The 21901-nt window shown below is 39.9% G+C and overlaps 1 protein-coding gene across 2 annotated transcripts in view; it reads left to right on the top strand.

Moving 5' to 3' along the window:
• GK (glycerol kinase) overlaps positions 1 to 21901 on the top strand; it is a 46449-nt gene that overhangs the window by 6149 nt on the left and 18399 nt on the right. For both annotated transcript variants that reach the window (XM_084616939.1, XM_084616940.1), the window contains exons 2-13: positions 2964 to 3037; positions 3817 to 3923; positions 4441 to 4518; positions 5506 to 5585; positions 6392 to 6529; positions 7102 to 7211; positions 7872 to 7938; positions 10961 to 10996; positions 12016 to 12083; positions 18317 to 18359; positions 19448 to 19528; positions 20413 to 20491. In XM_084616939.1, the coding sequence (XP_084473065.1) occupies positions 2964 to 3037; positions 3817 to 3923; positions 4441 to 4518; positions 5506 to 5585; positions 6392 to 6529; positions 7102 to 7211; positions 7872 to 7938; positions 10961 to 10996; positions 12016 to 12083; positions 18317 to 18359; positions 19448 to 19528; positions 20413 to 20491 (961 nt within the window). The remainder of the gene's footprint in view (positions 1 to 2963; positions 3038 to 3816; positions 3924 to 4440; positions 4519 to 5505; positions 5586 to 6391; positions 6530 to 7101; positions 7212 to 7871; positions 7939 to 10960; positions 10997 to 12015; positions 12084 to 18316; positions 18360 to 19447; positions 19529 to 20412; positions 20492 to 21901) is intronic.

The following is a 21901-nucleotide window of genomic DNA, read 5'->3' on the forward strand; positions in this document are numbered from 1 at the left end:
GTGCAGGGCATCTGTCAGGAAGGCAGAGCTGTAATGCATGCCACAATGGTCACTGGCAGCGTTGGGCTGACTGCTATAACTCAAAGCAGCCCCGAGGAGTGCTCAAGTTTTGCTGGCAACTGTCTTGCCCCAGGATATATTGTGTCAATGTTTGACTTTGTTTTTGTTTTGTTTTTCGATATACCATTGCAAGAGGTGTATGTTAATGTCATGCTGTACAGTAACCTATTACATTGCAAATGGCTCCAAAGCTATTTCCTTATATCATGTTAGTCCCTGCCATAATTTAATGCCATGTATTGCATCAAGAGAAGCAAAACAGTGTCACAGGTACTAAGTCCATAGTCTCTGTAAGCAAAATGACAAATACAGCACTAAAACAACTGACCAGTTTGTTCTCTCACACTGTTACCTTCCACTTCTGTATAGAAAGATTTTGACTTACTCTTGGCACATTAGTTTATGCTGCTTCTCCATTCTTATTTATACCTTTGGTGACTAAACTTTGTAATGGAATTCAGTGTGTGTGTGTGTGCTGGGAATTGAATGAGCACATAAGTCTGTGTATTGCAAAATGACTGCAGACGTCGAGTAGTAAGAAGTTTTATGTGGCTGCTAAGTGCACATTCAGGCCAAAATGAACTTTTGATTGCTCTTGCCTGAGATCATCTGAATCAGTGGGGGAGGAAAACTGATTGGGGGAAGGGACAGGAACTGTCTCAAAAACCTGGTTTTATTTTTGGCTTACCTGCATCACTGATATCAGAACAGATTTTGTCAGTCTGGCTTGTTTTTTCTGTTTTGTTAAGTATTGGTCTGGTGTCTAAAGCATGTTTTGGTTTTGCTCCATGTGTTAGGAGGTTAGGATTGCTATATAGGAATGGATTGTTTTCATTTGTTTTCAGGTTTTTGATCTCTCTGTCTCTGGTAGAGACAGCGTCTGCTGCTTTGGTTGAGATTGTGCTAGAAGTAGACTGAATGCATCTAAGGAGACCAGAGGGAACACTTACCCAGTTGTGCTCTGTCAATATTCTGGCAGGTGTTCTCTGTAGGGATGATATTTGATTGCAGTGGTGGAGGATTTCTATTGAGAATTTGTCCCAGTTGATGACAGCATCCTAGTGGTGGTAAATAGTTATGTGAGAACCAACACCAAGGCTGGCAAAATGGGGATGAGCGTGCTGCATTCCAACTACTTCAGCCCTCATTGGCTTGGGAGTGAAAGCTTTGCCTGGCTTAACGTGCTGCCATTAAGCTGTCTGAGTGACTTCACCCATTTGTGCCAGCATCCTTCTTAGCTGAAAGAAAGACAGGAATACGCTGTCCTCCATTTGGGAGTGTGTATGAATGTTGCTAATGTGCCAAAAGGTGTAGTCTGATCTTAGTGAAATAAATGCTTAGCAAATGGTTTTGTTACTCGGCTTTTGACTTTTTTTTTTTTTTTTAAATTCTTTGTATCTCTTTCCTCTTGATGTGCACACACAAGCCCTTGTAATCATTAATGGAAGCTGGATTGGTGCACTGAGGAAGAAATTATTTATATTGTCATAGCACCTAGAAGTCCTGATGCCAGGCACTGTACAAATATGTAGTATAGACAGTCCCTTCCTGTCCTGAAGAGTTTAGTGTAGCTTAATGCTAAGACTGAACAGGTAGATGAAACAGAAGATGGGTAGATAGAGGGAAGAGGAAGGAAGAGATAACCATAGTATATTTTGTGTAATCTAGCTGTGCATGCCACATAACTACTAGGCAAGGGGCAAGTTAACAACTGGCAGTGTTCTCTGGCATCATAGCAGAAGTGAGTCTCTGAGCTCAATTTTATCACTTTGGACAGTACAGAAATGAAATCACTTTACCACTTTCATGACTAGCTACTTGATTTGGAAGCATGGGTGGGGATAAAGAAAGTAGCTATAACGTCTAACGTCACTTGGTGTAATTTTACACACAGGCCTAGGTTGCTCAACTAGGGTTGCCAGTTGTCCAGATTTCAACCAGAACAGCTGGTCAAAAATGGTGCTCGGGTCAGCACCATTAAAAGTCCAGTCGGCGATGCAGTGGGGCAAAGCCAGGCTCCCTGCCAGCCCTAGCTCTTCACGGCTCCTGGAAGCACCCAGCATGTCCGGCCCCTAGATGCAAGGGCAGCCATGGGGGCTCCGCCCACTGCCCCCGCTACGACCACTGGCTCCCCAGCTCTCATTGCCTGAGAAACAGAGCCAATGGAGCTGCAGGGGTGGCACGTGCGGGCAGCGTGTAGAGCTGTCTAGCTCCTTTGTCTAGGAGTTGGACATGCTGGCTGCTTCCAGGATCTGCCTGCGGTAAGCACTGCCCATCTGGAGCCTGCACCTCCTCCCACACTGCAACCCCCTTCCCTGCGCCCCCTTCTGCACCCCAAACCACTCCTCCCCACCCCAGAGCCTGCACCCCACCCCATTGCCCCAGGTTGGAACCTCCTCCTGCACCCGAAGTCCCTCCAGGAGCCTGCGCCCCTTCCTGCACCCCAAGTCCCTGTTCCCCAGCCCCATCCCAAAGCCCACACTCCCGGCTGGAGCCTGCACCTCAACCCCCTGCCTCAGCCCTGAGCCCCCTCCTGCACTCCAAACCCCTCGGCCCTAGAGCAGAGCCCTCTCCCACACCCTGAATCCCTCATTTCTGGCCCAACCCCAGAGTCCGCACCTCCAACCAGAGCCCTCACCTCCTCCCACACACCAAGCCCCTGCCCCAGCCCAGTGAGAGGGGGGAGAGTGAGCAACGGAGGGAGGGGGGGATGGAGTGAGCAGGGGGCAAGGCCTTGAAGAAGGGGCAGGGCAAGGGTGTTCGGTTTGGTGTGATTAGAAAGTTGGCAACCCTATGCTCAATGGAAATGTAACATACCTTCACTTTGTTATTGTCTCCTCATATATGGTTTATTTAATCCTGTAGGCATAAATTTATTTAATCTGTATCCTTGTTATTTGCAGGTTTTTAATGCGAAAACAGCAGAGCTCCTGAGTCACCATCAAGTAGAAATAAAACAGAAATTCCCTAAAGAAGGGTATGATCTCTGTATATCTTCTGTTCCATTTCTGTCTACCTTTCAATCTGGCAAAAGCCTATTTAATAGGATCTATGTATGCATAATTACACTTGAAGCCTGTTAAGAATATGGAATCAGTTGCTAATGTTTTAGAGTGGTCGGAAAGAATAATTAAATAGATCCTTTTTTTAAAAACAAGACAAAAAACTCCCTCCTTTGTATGGCCTAATGGAAATCTTATTAATTCCTAAAAATGTTTATGAAAGTTCAACCCTCGCAATAGTCACTCACCCATTCTTTCTTCCACTGTCCAGGCTTTCTTAAAATGGTGAAACTATTCTCTTGACTGACTTGCTTATCTTTACATTCTCCAGCTTCACCTATGGAGTCTGCACAACTTATTCTGTAGCTCTAAATTTGCTGTACACTGTTCACTAAGTGTTATCCCTAGACTCTTCTCCCTCTGTACTGAGGCAGTATACATGTATCTATAGAAGATTTTGAAATACCACATTGACTTTTTCTCTAAAAATGTAGACTGACTATTCAAACTATTCTTTTGCTTGATTAAACAAACACTTTCTATATGATACAGAATTAGGTTGGTCATTCTGACATGGAATCAAAGCAAGTTGACTAGAGGGAAAAACTAGCTGAGTTAACTTTTTGATACTCTTTAATATTGTGAACATGTGACTTTATGGCCTGCTCTTAGAATTCATATACAACTCTCCATAAATGTAACATCTGCCTCATGTTTTGGTTCTTTTTTGATTGCTGTCTAATATTTGTTAAAGATGGGTGGAGCAAGATCCAAAGGAAATCTTGCAATCTGTTTATGAATGTGTGGAGAAAACATGTGAGAAATTGAACCAGCTAAACGTAGACATCACCAACATAAAAGGTATTGTTGCAGTTTCTTATGTGTAACTAGTTGCTTTTGAGAACATGCTTTGGGGACTGGGGAAGGTCAGATCATCCAGTAATGAAGCCAGTGATTAGAAAGGAAGTAGGATTTAGCCCCATGTCAAAAAAAGCTCTGCATGTTGGGGAAATAAGATATTGCTGACACTTACTAGCCGTGCATTGTTTTGCCAAATAGACCAAATAAAATTCTCTCCCCGGGGATTGCAAAGAGGTTATGCAGCTAATGGATGAAATACTGATCACATTACACTGCAGTGCCTGCTGTTACAAAACTTCAGTTTCTTTGTTCATGTCTGTTTGTGAAAGTTAAACAGAAGAATAAGAGATGTAGAGCAGAGTTCAGTTTTTTGAAATGAGAGAAAAGTGGTATTCCAAGAATGTAAAAGGCATAAGCCAAAAGGTTTTTATTTTCCTTTCACTTCCTTTTCTTCCTTGCCTGCCCTCTAAAAATCTCTAATGTGTACTTTTCCCCCCTTCCTTTGTTTGTTTTCCAGCTATTGGAGTCAGCAATCAGAGAGAGACAACTGTGGTTTGGGACAAGACAACTGGAGAACCTCTATATGATGCTATTGGTACGTATCACAGTGCCTGCATGGTGTATATGGCTTCTTAAAGTTTATATACTCTTCCTTTCAGTACAGCCTTGCTGCAGTTTTACTTGCAGATTCTTAGAAATCCTATATGAATCTTGTTAGAACCTGCAAATAATAATGACAACTTTTGGTGGCCTTTCCCAAAAATTGCGTGTTTGCAACCACTGATGCTGCAGTTACACAGAAAAATATCCTAGTTAAATATTCTATCACATCACAGTTTAGCTTAATAAATCTTTTAATCAGGCTTCAGCAAAATAGAATGTTGACAGCTTGTGCTTGTCAGAGGTCTGAAGTTCTGCCTTGTCTTTTGCTGTAGAATTGAAGGGTCCTAAGAACTTTCAGAAACCTGAACTTGGCATTGCTTTGAGAGAGGAGATTTAAGTTCTTCCTTCCAAGTAGCTTTTTGTGTTTAATGTTCAAGTGTGTGACGTTTAAGACTTTATCTTAGGTAAAACTGAGCATCAGTAATTCTTTAACACTGTTTACTACTGTAGTTGAGTATTCACCGAGAAATAGTAAATAAACCTATTACTGTATGTACTTTAAGCTTTCTAGTTGAGTGGCCTTGGTCTTCTGGCAAACTATTAAGTATGGTTACTCACTCACTTGTTTGACCTCTGAATTGTTCATTAATAGACTGAGAAACACAAAGTATATCCTTTGTAGCCTCTCTTTGTAGAAAGTCATATTGTGATGTTACAGACCACTTAGCCTTGCAAATAGAATGAGGTTACCTGTCCCTTTTACCTTTTTACAATGATACAGAAATATACATAAGAATATTTCTTTCCTATCAATTTTTTCTTTACTAAAAATATTTTAGTGTGAGTTTCCTGACATTAAGGACTTCAGCAATTTTTAGTAGAAGCTATACAGTTCTGCTGTTCTTTGGCTATGACAAATAGCAAATGGTGGTTGAATTATTGTAAATGTTTTGTCTGTGTGATCTATTTTGGTTTGTAGTGTGGCTTGACCTGAGAACCCAGCCAACAGTTGAGAGACTTCTTAAAATAATTCCAGGGGAAAATAAATCCTTTTTTAAGGTAAGGGATTTTTCTAGAATATCCAGTTAGTAATGCTTTAAATTAAGATTTCCAAATAGTCTCCGTGTGTGTTAATGATTTTCTATTTGAAGTCTTGGGCATTATGTACCAGATGCCTGTCTTAAACCCACTAAACTCAGAGTTAGGGCTTCCACTAGAATAGGAGTTAATATGGTCTTCAACCCACTTTCCCATCCTACGTTTGTCATATTAAATAATTATTAGAGTAACTTTTAATTTATAGCATTAATTTAATATGGCTAATTTGAGAGTTGAGAAGCGGTTTCACTAGAGTCCATCTTCCTTTCACATTCAGCTTTTAACCTGGTGGCTGTATGCTGGCCAAATGATGTCCAGCTTCTTTGTTCTATAGCCACACCTGGTAGGAGTGGGTCAGTGAACCAGCGTATCAGCTTGCTTGTCTATAAAGCTACAAATGTAACTGAAAGTTCATCCTTTCAGTGTCAGGTTGCTCATTGCAACATCAGTGTTTGCTGTCTTACCCCAAGCAGCTATCGCATACGATGTCTGCATATGCCTTTATCTTGTTGCCACGTAAAAGGTCTTTGAACCGTAAACTGATCAGTTGTTGTGATCGTTGTTCATAGGCATGTTGGTCTTTGGCTTTGATGTGTGAGGGTTTTACGGTATTGGGAATGCTTGGTCTTTTTTAAAAAAGAAGAAAAATAAGGTTTAAATAAAGAATCTTGAGTTTCCTTTCTCTTTCCCTAACTTCATAGACAAGTACAGTAGTCACTGGAGGGGATTAGCTCATGGCATGTCCTAAATGACCCTCACTCTTGCAGACTAGGACTGGCCTTCCGCTTAGCACGTATTTCAGTGCAGTGAAACTTCGATGGCTCCTAGACAACGTGGAAGAGATCAGGCAAGCTGTTCGTGATGGGCGAGCTATGTTTGGTACTATTGATTCATGGCTTATATGGGTATGTGTATGGGGGTTCTTTTTTAAAAAAAAGTTTTTTGTACAACAGATTTTCATTGTACACCTCTATACCAACTGTTAATAAAGGAATTCTCTGGAGGTCACATAACCAGAACTATATCTGTTGTGGAACTTGTGTGGCTACAAGCAACGTTTAAAAAAGAAATGTGTTTTAAAAAAAAAAAAAAAAAAAATCTGCTGCCTTAGAATATACGGGTGGAGGAAAAATTAAAACTTACATAAAATTTAGACTGGTAACCTTTCATAATCCCCGTTTTGTGTACATGCATTATATATTCTGTCCATTATGGATATCCTGGTCTTGCTCTTCATTCACGTAGTGCAAAGATATCAAAGTTCCGACTTATCTCAGGGGTGCAAAAATACTATTTCTATTTCTCAAAATACTTTATTGATTTCATTCTTACTAACTATAAAACCGACTATTAAACTGTGGCTTTTCAAACTTTCACCAGTTACTGGTGGGCTAGTAACTGGATTATTTTGTTTGAACTGTTGACTAATTTTTTTTTATTATTATTTTTTACTAATCTTCTTGGTTGCTTTTTCCAGAGTTTGACAGGTGGGAAGAATGGAGGTGTTCATTGTACAGATATCACCAATGCCAGTAGAACAATGTTGTTCAACATTCATTCCTTGGAGTGGGATTCTGAACTCTGCCAGTAAGTCTAATTTTTCATTTAAATCTGTTGAAATAGCTGTATTAGTCAATGATGTGTAAAGACAGACACTAATTGTGCTTTTCAAAATAAGAATCTTCCATCAATGCTTGTCTGGTCACATTTGTGACCAAGAAGAGCGATTAGTTGCATTTATTATGGATATAACAATTAGGGTTTATTCTCTCTAAATAGCTACATAACTACTGTTTGGATTAATGAAAAGGCCAGATCTTTCTAGATTGAAAACCTGGTACACAGAAGTGATTTAAATATTAATAGTTTCCCTTTAATTTCTGAGTTACCCAACTACTCCTTCAGCACGTTTCACAAGTATAGTGCAAAATGGTAGTCTCATTGCTTTAAATTAAATTCTTTGATACCCCAGCATGTATTCACTTTATTTTATTTCAAAATAGGAATGATTTTCCAAATGTAAAAATGGAGTTGGATCTGTCCATGAAATGCTCAACAAAGCAAATATTGCTTCATAACTCAAACATTCCAATGCCCTCCCACATCTTACTAGGAAAGACATTAGGTCATGATCTAAGATATGGCCATCAAAGTTCCCTTTATATTATGTTTAATTTGTCTCAAAGTAGAAAATGTAAAAATAATTTCCCTAGCATAACTAAATGCAAAATATATTTTTTTTTTCAGTTTTTTTGATGTTCCTATGGAAATACTTCCAAAAGTGCGGAGTTCCTCTGAGATTTATGGTTTGATGGTATGTTTTCTCAAAGATATAGCTATTGGGGCAGGGGGGTGGATTGAAAGACTTTACGCTGATTAAAAGCAAGCTAATGGCTCTCTAGTTTTCTAGAACAACGTGGGTTGCTTTATCAAACGGTATGAATCCAATGTCAGCATCTGTTAGCCTTTTTAATAGTATGTATGTCAAATTAAGATAATTTTTTAGATAACGGCACTCTTGATGAGTGTCAAACTAGTAAAACTCAGTTGGAAAGGTTTTTTTGAGACTAGTAAATATCTGATTCTTATTGCAAACTACTTATTCAATTTTGATAAGTAGCTGGTGAATTAATCTATAAGCAGCAGATTAAAAGTAATAAGATAGCTTCAAATAGTGCCCTTCCTGGGGCCACCATCCAGTGCTCCTAGAACAGCCAAAACTCCCATGGGCAGCTTCCATGTGAGTCTTCCTGGTGGCAGGAATGCTGGGTAAATCCCATTCAGCGTTGCATCCCTGTGGGATTGAGTAAAGGATTTGGTAGGGTTCTGTGGGAGTTGGAAGAAATGCAGATTCCATCTTGTATTTCCTCCTTTTGAGAAGTAAATTCTAGTTGCTTGTGTGTCAGTAAAGTTTGTTACAAAAACATGTTGGAGCATTGTTGATGTGTTTGTAATCAAACAGTGCTTTTAGAGCACCTGCAGAGACTTTCCCCAGGAGTGATTGCTGAACTGTGTTCATGCAGTTGAAAAGAGGTGGAGCTTACTTGCAGAACTTAGTAACAGAACTTCATGGCTGGATGAAGGCTGCAGGACAGGATCCTGTTTACCTGTTGGGAACTTATTTTGCTTTGAAGGGTGTCCTTTTATGTTAACTCCAGAAAAAGATTCTGGATTGTTCTTAATTTTAAAACCCCAACTTGTAGCTTTTTATTTTTTTTTTAACCAGGTTCTAAATGTGCTTGCTACTAGGAATCTTAGTTGGCGTCTGCTAATTTGAAGGGATTAGATCAGAGTGAATTTTATTCTGATTTGAACCAATGCAGCAACTGGAAGAAGAGATAAAGCCGTTCATGGGAAATGAGACAGGATAGCTGATTATGAACTTTTTTGTCTTTCTCCTTCCTACCTATTATTATTTTCTTGCTGACTGTAGAAAATGTGCCCTAGCCTGGTGAGTAGAGACATTCATAGGCTGTCCACAAGTTTGTCTCATCCATTCTGTTCAGATACAGTGCATTTCCATTTACTTAGAGGCATGCAACATAACATTTGTAAAACTAGCAGATCCAGCTAGTGTCTCCAGATTGAGACACTGCAGTTAAGTGGCCAGTGTTACTAGTATGTTTGCATAAATTTCGAAGACTTGACAATTTCATATTTATAAAGAGAAACAGGTATGTCTGGCTTTGTAGTGAGAACAACACATGGTATTTCAGTGCAATAGAAATAAGGTTTGTAATGTTTGTTTAAATAAATTTTTAATATAAAACTATCAAAAAGCCCAATCAGTTAAAATGGGAGTTGTGGAAACTACTGAAATTTCCTAATTGGAAATGCACTGTCATGTCTTATGCATGACCTCAATGAAAATGTATGGTCACAGTTCAAGAAAGAACCTACTAGTTAATAAAAGCAAAGGATATTTTAAGTAGGACTGATTCCTGGTGATGCCTGTAGTCATTTACAGGAATACAGCTGAAGAATCTTTCTAGCACATGGTTGTTTCTGTGAAGTGCTGCTTAAATTGAAAACACTGTGTGGTCTTAAAATAGGACCTCTGTTATTGTTTACTTGTTAAATCAGGTTACCATAATCACTTGTAATAGGAAAGTGCCTGATCATAGTACCTAGTTGAACCTTATTGTTACAGGCCACATGCTAGCATACCACAAATGATGGCCTGTTTCTTATTTTAACAAGATTGCTTTTTATTTTAACTATATATGGAAAACTAACAACTAAAACTGGATTCTGGATTCCTCCATCTTAGGTTATGGAGTAAATGCACAAAGCTTGCTGTTTATTGTTTTGATCTTAGACCTGATTTGATGGATTAAACAGAGGTCCTATTCACACAAGAATTCAAACCAAGCTGCTGTAGCAATCCAAATTTCTCCTGTAAGCACTAGGACCTGCTCTGTCCCTTAACTGGAAGGCATCACTCTGCCTCAGTGCTTCTCTCTTGTATTTTACCGAGGGGAGGAAGCCACTTACCACATGGGGAATGTTGCTTTGGGAGGTGGATTACCTACGTTGATGGCAAAATGCCTTCTGTCGATGTAGAAAATATCTATGCAACAATGGTACGGTTGCTCCTGTAGTATAGAGATTCCCTGAGAAGGCTATTTTCTGGTGACAATAGCCAATGGGAATTATCTGCGTTACTGTGTTAGATGTAACTGACTGACTGGTGGAGGAATAAGTTGGAGTAGCTTTGAAGAGATGTCATTGTGATATAAAGTGAAGTCAATGGGAGCTGGACCAAGTAATGTAGCTCTCAGTGACACTTGATGGGTTCCTGAGAGTGGAAAGATCTTTATCTCAAAATTAGTGAGCAGACTGTTGATCTATAAATGCCATTTTTATCAATCACAGTTGTTACACCATATGGCATTGACAGTAAAATGAAAAAGTGTAAAACCACAAACAAGTAGAAAGAGTTTACAATGTTTTTACAGAGCGCCTCTGAATGAAAGGAAAAGTGTTGTTACAAGCTGGCTTCTTCAATGTAATATCTTGCTTGTGCCAAGAGGCAACTTTTCAGTATTGTTGAAACTTTCATCAAAGCACAGTTTTTCTTTTAAATGCTACCTTTATTTTATTTTTTTAATTTTTAAAGGCAGTCTTTTGAAATGGCAGTGTCATGCCTTGTTTTTTAACTTACTACCAATTCTGGTATGAGGACTCTTTTCTGCAGCTGTTTCTGTCCCCACCTGAAGCATGCATATCTCCATTAAAAACTGAAGAGTGTCTTTCCTTCATTGCTTAAATGTTACAATAATTGATAAGCAAGCAGTGTGAAATAAACTGAAGTTTGTGTTCTGTATTTTTGTTAGAAATCTGGAGCCCTGACAGGTGTGCCAATTTCTGGGGTGAGTTCTTTTCCAATTTGAATTCTGGCATGAGGACTTGGGTCTGCTTGGAGAGACCCTCACTGGATATAACTTAAAAATAAACTAATTATTTTAGAAAATCAAGTTGTATTTGCAACAAAATTCTTTCATTTTAAGCAAGTACAGTATACTTACACTAATAATGAAGACTATTGTGAATTAATTAATTAAGGCCTGATCATGCAAACAAGTACAGTAAAACCTCAGAGTTACAAACTTCAGAAGTACAAACTGACCAGTGAACCATATACCTCATTTGGAACCAGAATGAGGAGCCAGGCAGCAGCAGAGACGCCCCCCCCACCCCCCCAAAAAAAAAAAAAAAAAAAAGCAAATACAGTACAGTACTGTGTTTAACGTAAACTACAGGGAAAAGGGGGGTGTGGAAACAGCATTTTTTCTTCTGCATAGTAAAGTTTCAAAGCTGTATTAAGTCAATGTTCAGCTGTAAACTTTTGAAAGAACATCCATAATGTTTTGTTCAGAGTTATGAACATTTCAGAGTTACATAAAATCTCCATCCCCTGAGGTATTCATAACTCTGAGGTTCTACTGGATGTTAGCAATTTAACCCTCACAAATAGTCCCATGGAAATCTAGGACACTTCACAGTAAGTAAACATCATAAATGGATAACTCATCAGAAAATGAAAGCTAGCCATATAACAACCAGATCTACATGTACAAATCTTGAAGTGAGCTGAGAATTTAACCAGTAATGTCAAACACATGCAGATATTGCACTTGATCACACTTGCTAAATTAATTGTTACCATAGCTGGTGGTACTAATTGGCACTTTTTGTTGGCGGTTTCAGTAGAGGGGAGAAGGAATGAATATACATGAAGACTGTGCTTGTGTTCACTACCTTCTCATTTACAGTGTACACAGTTGACCCAAATTGGGATTATAAGCCTAGAAGAAATTGATTTAAGGTTATTGTTGTTACACAGTGATTCATATGCACTTCTTTGCTAAGAACATGTCTATCCTTTCAGTGCCTGGGTGACCAATCTGCTGCTCTAGTTGGACAAATGTGTTTCAAGGATGGACAAGCAAAAAATACGTAAGTTAGCACAACAATATTGAAAGCAAATATTAGATCATCTTTGTCTAGTCCTGAATGTAGGGGGTGTTGTGAAAGCTGGATAAGGTTATAAAGGCTAAACACTAACAGTTTGTGAACACGAGTGTCTGCAATTCCTTCTTTTTTAAAAAAGATATTAAATGGCAAAAAAAATCAATTCTGTTAAGGTTGCCTGGCAATAGCTCATGCCCTTCCAGAATGTCTACTTCAACAAAACTCATACTTGTGAAAACCAGGAAATATTTAGTTAAAGTAAATGCCCATTCAGCCTTAACTCTGCCCTCTTCGAGTGATGCCCCTGTAAGCCCATGTATTTGCACTCTGCTTTTGCCCTGTACTGAACAGGAGCTACCTATGCCTGCTCTACACTCACACACTTAACCTACTCCAGAGAAAGACCACCATGCCTACTAAAGTCCTTCAACCCCTTCATCCTTATGGATACAATACCATCAAATACTGGCCTTCGCTTTATCCATCACTATACTCTCAGACTACTCTTATCTCCCACCTAACTGCTAACAGTCCCCCCGGCAAGACCTCCCCATGCTCTGCTAGTGACATAACCTACACAGCGCAGCATTGAAATGGGGCGTACTGGATATCCCAAGTTACATGTTGTGTTGCTTCCCAGGATTATGAAGCACCTCCTTACTACCTGCCCTTAGCACGCAGAATCCTTGTGTGTGCCTGCTGTGAGTCAGCTCCCTGCCTCCACTGGCAACACAAGTATAGGCACAGGCCATAGGCAACACAAGTTCTCTACTCTCAGCCCACACGGGCTCCACTATCCCTCTGTAGGTTAGCCACAGGCACATTCCAATTATCTACCTGGATTTTACACTGGACATTTGCAGTATTCACATTTTCCAAAAACTCAGTGCATCCCAGGATACCAGATACCCCTCGGATTGCTGCTCCACTTAACACGCAGCACTTGGATAAGTCTATAGTGAAAACAAGTAAAAGTTTATTTAATGGAGTTAGAGATTCAAGTGGTAGCAAGTAGAAATATTGGAAACAATAGTTGCATATAAAATAAAAGAGCACGCACTCTAGAACCTAGACTGACTTAACTAGTTACTGTCATGACTTACAGTGAAAAGCTCTATCAAAATCCTTCCAGTGTATTACAGCCAACCTTGGCTGTGATTGCCATTCATGAGACAAGCCATGCTGTTAGCTTGGCTTATCAGTGCAAACATCCAGGGTGTTTCCCTGTACCTAGAGTTATCCCCTCCATCCCCCCTCCCCAAAAAAACAAAAAACCCTGTTGTCCTTACTCGTAAACAGGATGCCTGCCGCTCCTGCTGGTTGTGGTTTCCTTTTGTGTCCCTTTCTTGTCAATTGCTAATCAAGAGCTTGTGAATTCAGCTCAAATTGAAGATAGGCCTGCATTGTGAAACAGACCACACAATATGCACATGACCAGCCCGAGAGAGATAAGTGTCTCTTTCCTCCTACCTAACAGGAGCATGTTTATCCCCTTCTGGGGATGTGCCTTAGCTCTCATACCTTAAGAACATATTTTTCAATACAGATACATAATTCCCTCAACATTACATATACACATATATTTTTGCAATGATTATGGAACCAGTTGGCGACTGGTTCTTGGTAGATACCTCACATGCTGCCTTCTGGTAAATATAATTGTGCATATATCTAACCTATAGGATCCCAATATGTACCCCCCTCTGTCAGTTGACCATGAACCTCTTGCTACTGCATATGTGTCGCTTTTTCCTTTTGACTCTTACACACAGGGATCAGAGAAGGGGCTTGCTCACATACCCGCCGAGGGCCATAGCCCCGATCACCACAAATTGCAATCCCATCTCTTTAAAGGCACTCCAGCTTATTCCTCAACCATTTAGTCAGCTACATCTAACACAGCGAATGCAGATAATTCCCAGTGGTTATTGACTGTTCCAGGGGGACAGAGTTAAAGTTGCATGGACATTTACCTTAACTCAGTATTTCCTGTTTCAGAGTAACAGCCGTGTTAGTCTGTATTCGCAAAAAGAAAAGGAGTACTTCCTGTTTCTCATAAGTTTGAGTTCTGCTGACTTAGACACTCTGGAGGAGCACAAGCTATGTTTGGGCAACCTTCACTCTAAGTTAATGAAGCTTTTTGCTGTTTGTTTTCCTAGGGTTTTGTTTTGTTTTTCGTTTTTAAAAGAAAAATGTTGATAGGCACCTGTAATTATCACATCGGTGTGCGGTTCAGACACATCTGTGGAGAGGTAATAAGTGCTCGCACTTACAAATGCTTTTTGTCAGTAGATCTCGAGGGAAAGTTATTTTTCTCCTTGTATAGATGAAACTATAGGGGAAACTGAGACACAGAGGTGACCTGACTTGGCCACAGTCACCCAGCAGGCCAGTGACGGAGCCAAGAATAGTCTGAGTCCCTGCCATGGGGGGTCTACACATCCAGCTGCAGCATAGGAGGCTCAGTGGTGTGAAGTGGCCCTTTCATTTCAATTAGATGTTCTTAGCTGAATGAGAATACCCCACGGAGATGAATATAGCCTACAGCAATACGGCTTGGAGACATGTACTCATCTGAGTGGGTGTTACCATCCCCCTCCACAGTGCAAGGGAGCCTATGATATGCATAAAGAAAAGGAGTACTTGTGGCACCTTAGAGACTAACCAATTTATTTGAGCATGAGCTTTCGTGAGCTACAGCTCACTTCATCGGATGCATACCGTGGAAACTGCAGCAGACTTTATATACACACAGAGAATATGAAACAATACCTCCTCCCACCCCACTGTCCTGCTGGTAATAGCTTATCTAAAGTGATCATCAGGTTGGGCCATTTCCAGCACAAATCCAGGTTTTCTCACCCTCCACCCTCCCCCCACACAAATTCACTCTCCTGCTGGTGATAGCCCATCCAAAGTGACAACTCTTTACACAATGTGCATGATAATCAAGTTGGGCCATTTCCTGCACAAATCCAGGTTTTCTCACCCTCCACCCTCCCGCCACACAAATTCACTCTCCTGCTGGTGATAGCCCATCCAAAGTGACAACTCTTTACACAATGTGCATGATAATCAAGTTGGGCCATTTCCTGCACAAATCCAGGTTCTCTCACCCCCCTCCCAAAAACCACACACACACACTCACTCTCCTGCTGGTAATAGCTCATCCAAACTGACCACTCTCCAAGTTTAAATCCAAGTTAAACCAGAACATCTGGGGGGGGGGGGTACATTATGTAAAGAGTTGTCACTTTGGATGGGCTATCACCAGCAGGAGAGTGAATTTGTGTCGGGGGGTGGAGGGTGAGAAAACCTGGATTTGTGCTGGAAATGGCCCAACCTGATGATCACTTTAGATAAGCTATTACCAGCAGGACAGTGGGGTGGGAGGAGGTATTGTTTCATATTCTCTGTGTGTATATAAAGTCTGCTGCAGTTTCCACGGTATGCATCCGATGAAGTGAGCTGTAGCTCACGAAAACTCATGCTCAAATAAATTGGTTAGTCTCTAAGGTGCCACAAGTACTCCTTTTCTTTTTGCGAATACAGACTAACACGGCTGTTACTCTGAAACCTATGATATGCATATATCCTCACCCCAGTCTCAGCAGTGTTGTCTTGATGCATTCTCCAAGCATGCTTGTTCTAAGCTTACTCCACCCAGAGAGGCAGGGCTTCCTCACATCCAGTCTGACATTGGTGGGTGGGGAGGATAGAGATTCCTAGAGGGATAAGCCTCCCACATATCCCTACTCACATGCAGGTGGGGGCAGGCAGAGGGGCTCAGACACCCTCAGGAGTACTAGCCCACTAGATCTCTGCTCACACAGGGGTGTGGAAAGGGTCAGATTCAGTAGCTGGGCAGAGGCCATTTCATCTCCAACTCACAAAGTGGGTCAGGCAGAGGAGCTCAGATTCCCCCTCAAAATAGCAGTGTATCTGTAGACAGCCACTTGGGCTAGCTGCTCTGAGTACAGTCCTGAGCCAACCTCCTAATGCAAAATAGGTTTTTCACACAATATAAGAAAGTGTGCTCATTGCTAGTTGCAATTTGCTCATATCCTTTCCTTAGTAATCGCCACTTTTACCATCTGTTATACTCTAAGTTACCATTTAACTCTCTTCTACTTTACTGGAACACAAAATGATCTACGTTACTGACATGAGAATTTTTTAACCTGTAAGAGCTTTTTTACAAATGCAGAGACTAAAAAATAATTTATTTTCTGGATGCATTTTACTTATCTCGTATGTATATATCAATTGTTTTGTCAAAATATACCTCTGAAATACTTCATGCGTTACTATTTTAAGCTAACATGTTGCCTGCATGTTTGTTACAAAGGAATTTCTCACTGTTTTTAATTACACATTATGAAAATCTACTGTCGTTTATCTGAAGGGTTTTTTATAAACGTGTTTGTCAGCTTCATGCTTTCGTAGAGAATTTGAAAATGTGCCACTCCCATTGTGTGGTGTTTCTGAAAATGTTCTCTCTAGTGAAAGTCTCTTGTAGCAGGGTGGATTTGATTTAAATCATGATTTAAATCACTAGTCAGAAAGACTTGATTTAATCATGGTTTTCTACATAAAAGTGCATTCTTGTTGGTTGTTATAACCTTAATACATATTATTCTTCACAACTCAGAGATAGATGTAGGTTTCATTTTCAGAAGGTACACACTATACATTTTTAAACAGTGATTTATTTTGAAAACTTTTCAGATTAGTTTTATAGCTATATCAGAAAATGAATTATTATTTGGTTATTTCCTTTACCAAAGGTAATTGAAGCAGATATTTATGAAGTTATTGGGAGGTGAACTATCTCCAATTCAACAGGCTAATCATTAATATTTGGAGGATTTTCTTGCCATGCTGTATTAGGAGGAGAACATCACCAGACAGACATTTAAATTGTTTTATTTAACTGAAACAACAATGTTAAGTATTCTGGATTTTTTTTCTTCAACAGCAAACATATAATATTTTAACAAAACAAGCATATGTCTCTCACATTTATCTCAAGACTTCTTCTCCTTGTCCAGATCTATTCCACCCCCAACAATCTTGAATTTTTTGAAACTTTGCACTTTTAGAGCGGTAGGGGATTGACGCTGTGTACACAAATTTGCAGCGGGACAATAGGGTTGAGGTCTGTTTGTTTATTTTATTTAAAAACATTTTTTGCTGTTAACAAGCATGTTACCTCTGGAGACACAAATGGACAGTTTGAGAACTGCAAAACTAAGCATCTCGGATGGTATCTTCTAGATCAGGGATCAGCAACCTTTGGCATGCGGCATGCCAGACTAAGCCCCCTGGCGGGCCGGGCCGGTTTGTTTACCTGCCGTGTCCACAGATTCGGTCGACTGCAGCTCCCACTGGCCATGGTTCGCCGCTCCAGGCCAATTGGGAAGTGGCACAGGCAGAGGGATGTGCTGACACCACTTCCTGCAGCCCCCAGTGGCCTGGAGAGGCAAACCGTGGCCAGTGGGAGCCGCAGTCGGCTGAACCTGCGGACGCGGCAGGTAAACAAACTGGCTTGGCCCGCCAGGGGACTTAGTCTGGCGTGCTGTGTGCCAAAGGTTGCCAATCCCTGTTCTAGATTGAGCATTGAGTCCCATTGGGTAGATAGAAAGATTAACCTAAATCTATACAGAAGCCTGTAGAACACCATAAAATTGGGTCCTTAATCCATGAACTAATGGAACTCATTTACAAAACATTACATGAATATATTGTCTCATACTAGAGAATTAGAATTCATAATCCCTCTTCCATGATGAGAGATCTTTGAGCTATAATGTATCTTAATTAAAACTATCTTTGCTTTTGTCCTCCAAAAAGCATTTTATCAAAAAAATCCAATTTAAATCGATTTTTTTTAAAAATCATGGATTTTTATCCACCCTGTCTTGTAGTTATAGTCTTAAAATTACTCATCCTATTACAAGCTCTGCAAACTGCCCTTCTTCCTTAATTGCTCACTTAAAAGTTGGAGACATAATTCAACTAAGATTTATATGAAGCTCATTTTATAAATTACTCCTAGACTAATTGTAAGGTGGTGGTGATGTTTTGCTATATTAAGTTGCCTTATCATGAAATGCCCATAACTCTGTGATAAATGAATGTCACAGATGTCTGTCTTCTGTTCCTGGTTCTTCATTTTCTTTTTATAAATTACTACCTTATGTCTTTTTCCACTACAGGTACGGAACAGGATGTTTCTTGCTTTGCAATACAGGTCAAAAGGTTGGTTGCTTGAATTAGAAATAGCTTGCTAGGAGTATGCATTTTTCAATTAAGTTGCTTCTCTTGCTAAATAAGCAGATCTTGTTCCATAAACCCTTCATACTCAATAGGAAAATGTATCACGTGAGTCACTTCACTTCCTCCTCATCCCCCTATAATATTTTGGAATGTGTTTTTTTTTTTTTTTCTTTTGGTGCAAGGTCATAAAGTGCATAATGCACATAGGATTAAGCAAAGTTACCTTATGTTTTTAATGTAGAACAAATGTTAATAGCAGACAATTAAATATACGAAAGGTCAAAAAGAAAACTAGCTCATTTGTGCTCATGTACTCTCTTGTTAAGCTTCAGTCATTTAAAATAACTTCTGCAAAGTACCACTTTAAAACTAGTTTTTCTTGTTCCACTTAAAGTTGCTAATATAGTTCCTACAGATGCGGGAAAAGGGGCATCTTCTAATCTACAAGACTAGAAAGCAACATTTCATTCAACCTATGGCTTGGTGAAGCTCCATTTCCTGGCTCCTAACTTGCTAAAAAGGGAAATGACAAACTTTCATAATCTCACCCTGTTCTTTTGCATATGCTTTTCTGCCTCACCTAAACATTTTTCTGCCTGTTGATTCCCTGTTCCCCTAGCCGTCTGCTCCTCTTCTAGTCCCTTGGCAGTACTACTTGACTACTTCAATTGCCTTCCTTCTGTTTTCTTGGAAATTTCTTTCTTGCCTAGCAGCTCCAGTCTAGAGATAGCTAAGCTTGAGTCTGCTCCTTGTTACCAGCTTCTTCTGCAAGCCTCCAGGTTCTTCTTTGCAGTGAAGACCCTGGAAGCTTCTGGAAATAAGCAGAATCAACAAGTTTCCATGGGTTGCGGATTGGGATCTGTGCTAAAACATTGGCTAATTTAGTTTCTAAACTTACTCACCTGTTATACTAAAGAATTTATTTTTTCTCCTTTACTCTTTATAAATAAGGACCTCTCCTTCTAATTTGACTATTTTACAGTATTTTATGCAGTAATTTCTCTTAGAAAGTTGACTCCTGACTTTTCCCGTTCAAGTAGTTGATGGTTTATCCATATTTTATTTTTTAGCCTGTATTGTCTGAACACGGCCTTCTGACCACAGTGGCTTACAAACTGGGAAGAGACAAACCTGTATGTTATGCACTAGAAGTAAGTATATGTGGCAATTGCTTCCCTCCCACACACACCTTTTTGACCCTTCCCCCCCCCAATTCTTGGAATCTTGATTCAGAAAAACTGTCCAGCAGATGGAAGAGTAAATCCTTCTATGTGCACAAAAGCCATAATTACGTCAACATGTTTATGAGAGACCATCTACACATACAGTAAACAAAAAGGAAAAAATAAGAGGAAGTCCTAACCTTCTATTCCATTCTTAAATATACACTGTTACCCTTAAAACTAATTATCTTCACTCCTCACTCAGGGCAAGCGTGACTAGGTATTGCTTTGTCATCTAATGTAGTGTTTTTTAGAGCAAACTTCTAAAAGATCAGGAGCGTCTATCAAACCTGTGGAAGGCTCTATGTTCGTAAACATTGATCCTCCAAACACTAAGTACATGAGTAGTCACTCCAAAGTCAGTGGAACCATTCATGGGTCTGAAGTTTAGCACACTTTTTGTATCATCAGGATTTGGAGGTCTTAGGTTGGGATACATAAGGCATTCAGACCTCGCAACTGTGTATAAAGAAGTCTAGATATGACAGCTCAGGGGCCTGCGACATAAAGCCAGTCTGACCAACATCTTCACATTTCTTCTTCGGGGGGAAACAGATCTCTATGTGGTAGAGAACTGGAGTAGTGTTGACTTTCCTGCACTGCTGTGCTTTGACACTCCCCCAGCCACTGGACGCCTGTGGCTCCAAAGTGGTGGTCAAATACAATTTAGAGCAGTCCTGGCGAGCCCCAGGGTCCTAGATCTGCAAAGATGATATTTAGGCGTTTTTGTCCCACCTTTCTGAACTCTTGAATTTTTTTGTGCTAGAAATTAGTAAACTCCAGCTATGACCATTTGTTTTCTGTTTCCCTAGGGCTCTGTTGCCATAGCTGGTGCTGTTGTTCGTTGGCTACGGGACAATCTTGGTATAGTAAAGTCTTCAAGTGAAGTTGGTGAGTATTCATAACTTGTAAACGTTTTTTTCAAACTGAATAGAGGGCTGACACAGTTTTGAAGTCTCTAGTGTTGAATAAAAGGTTAAAAGATGCAAGTAAAATAGAAGAGAGGGACTATAGTAAAACATGCATAGATGTATAACCAGTTCTTTCTGCAATTACTAAAAAAGAATACGTAAAATTACATTTTTTACATATAGCACTGTTGCTCGTCTAGGAAAACCTCTTGTTACTGCTGAAGTATGTAGAAATTACTAAGAGCTGTGCTACACTGACATAGCAGATTTATTGGCTCATTTAATATTGAGAAGTTTGGGATAAATAGTATACAGGTCTCACTGTGTAGTCCACTGAAAATTGTGTCATAACACCTACAAACTTGTTCCCATACTAAAAAATGGGGGACTGAGGCCCCAGACCTGCAGTGCGCTCTTTGCAAGGGGTGCATGGAGTTCATTGAAAACTTAATACCTCAATTTGCAGTACTGTACCAAATGACATTTAACTTGAACTGTGAATGTAATATCTGAGGATAATCCATTTTACCGGAGAATGGATTAACCAGGAGAAACCAGGGTAGCTAACACTTTTTTATATTAGAAAATTTAACTAAAAATGCAGATGTGTAGTGCTTTGAAATTTTGGAACAGAATTGACTTCTGAAAAATTATCCAGATACATGAGATAACATTTTGAAAAAGCATGGTCAATGACACAAAGGTTCCTAAGTCATTTGGACAGCCTTGTAAGTTTTACACCAAATCTGAATAGTTTTCATGTTTTGTATTACAATAAAAAAGGTAAGAGTCGAATATCAAACCTATTTTATAAAGTTAGGCTCCTAAATCCATATTTTGACATCTAAATAGATAGATCCTGAAGTGCTGAGAATCCCCAGTTCCCACTGCCTTCCGTGGGAGCTGGGGTTGCGTGATTCCTGCACAGCTGCAGCTGAACTTCTGAACATTTTAATGGTTCAATCTTCAGTTTTTGTCAGCATTGCTCAGCATTTAGGAACATATCTTGATTACCCTCATCTGTGGGTAATCCCAGAGAACTTCTTTAGAGGGAAAATGTATTATCTACACATGAATACTTTTCTAAAGGGGCATTGTCAGCATGAAACCTGTTCAGTTTCAGAAGAGTTGAAAGTAGTTGCAGATCCTATGCATGACCCTACTTTCTCCTCACCAATTTTTGTAGTTTATAATTGCATATTCCTATTCCTCTTCTTAGTGTCTATGTTTTCATCCACACAAACAGGGGAAATTTACTTCACTGTACAGGGGAAACTATGAAACAGTCTCTACAGTATTGTCAGATGCAGAAAGCAAATAAGTTGGACGGGAGCGGAAAGAAAGCAATACTCATTTTTCAGTTAAGGTTGGCACGGGTGCTACCTTTAAC

The sequence above is a fragment of the Lepidochelys olivacea genome (genome assembly GCF_965140295.1).
Source record: "Lepidochelys olivacea isolate rLepOli2 genome assembly, chromosome: 1".
NCBI classification, from domain to species: domain Eukaryota; kingdom Metazoa; phylum Chordata; order Testudines; family Cheloniidae; genus Lepidochelys; species Lepidochelys olivacea.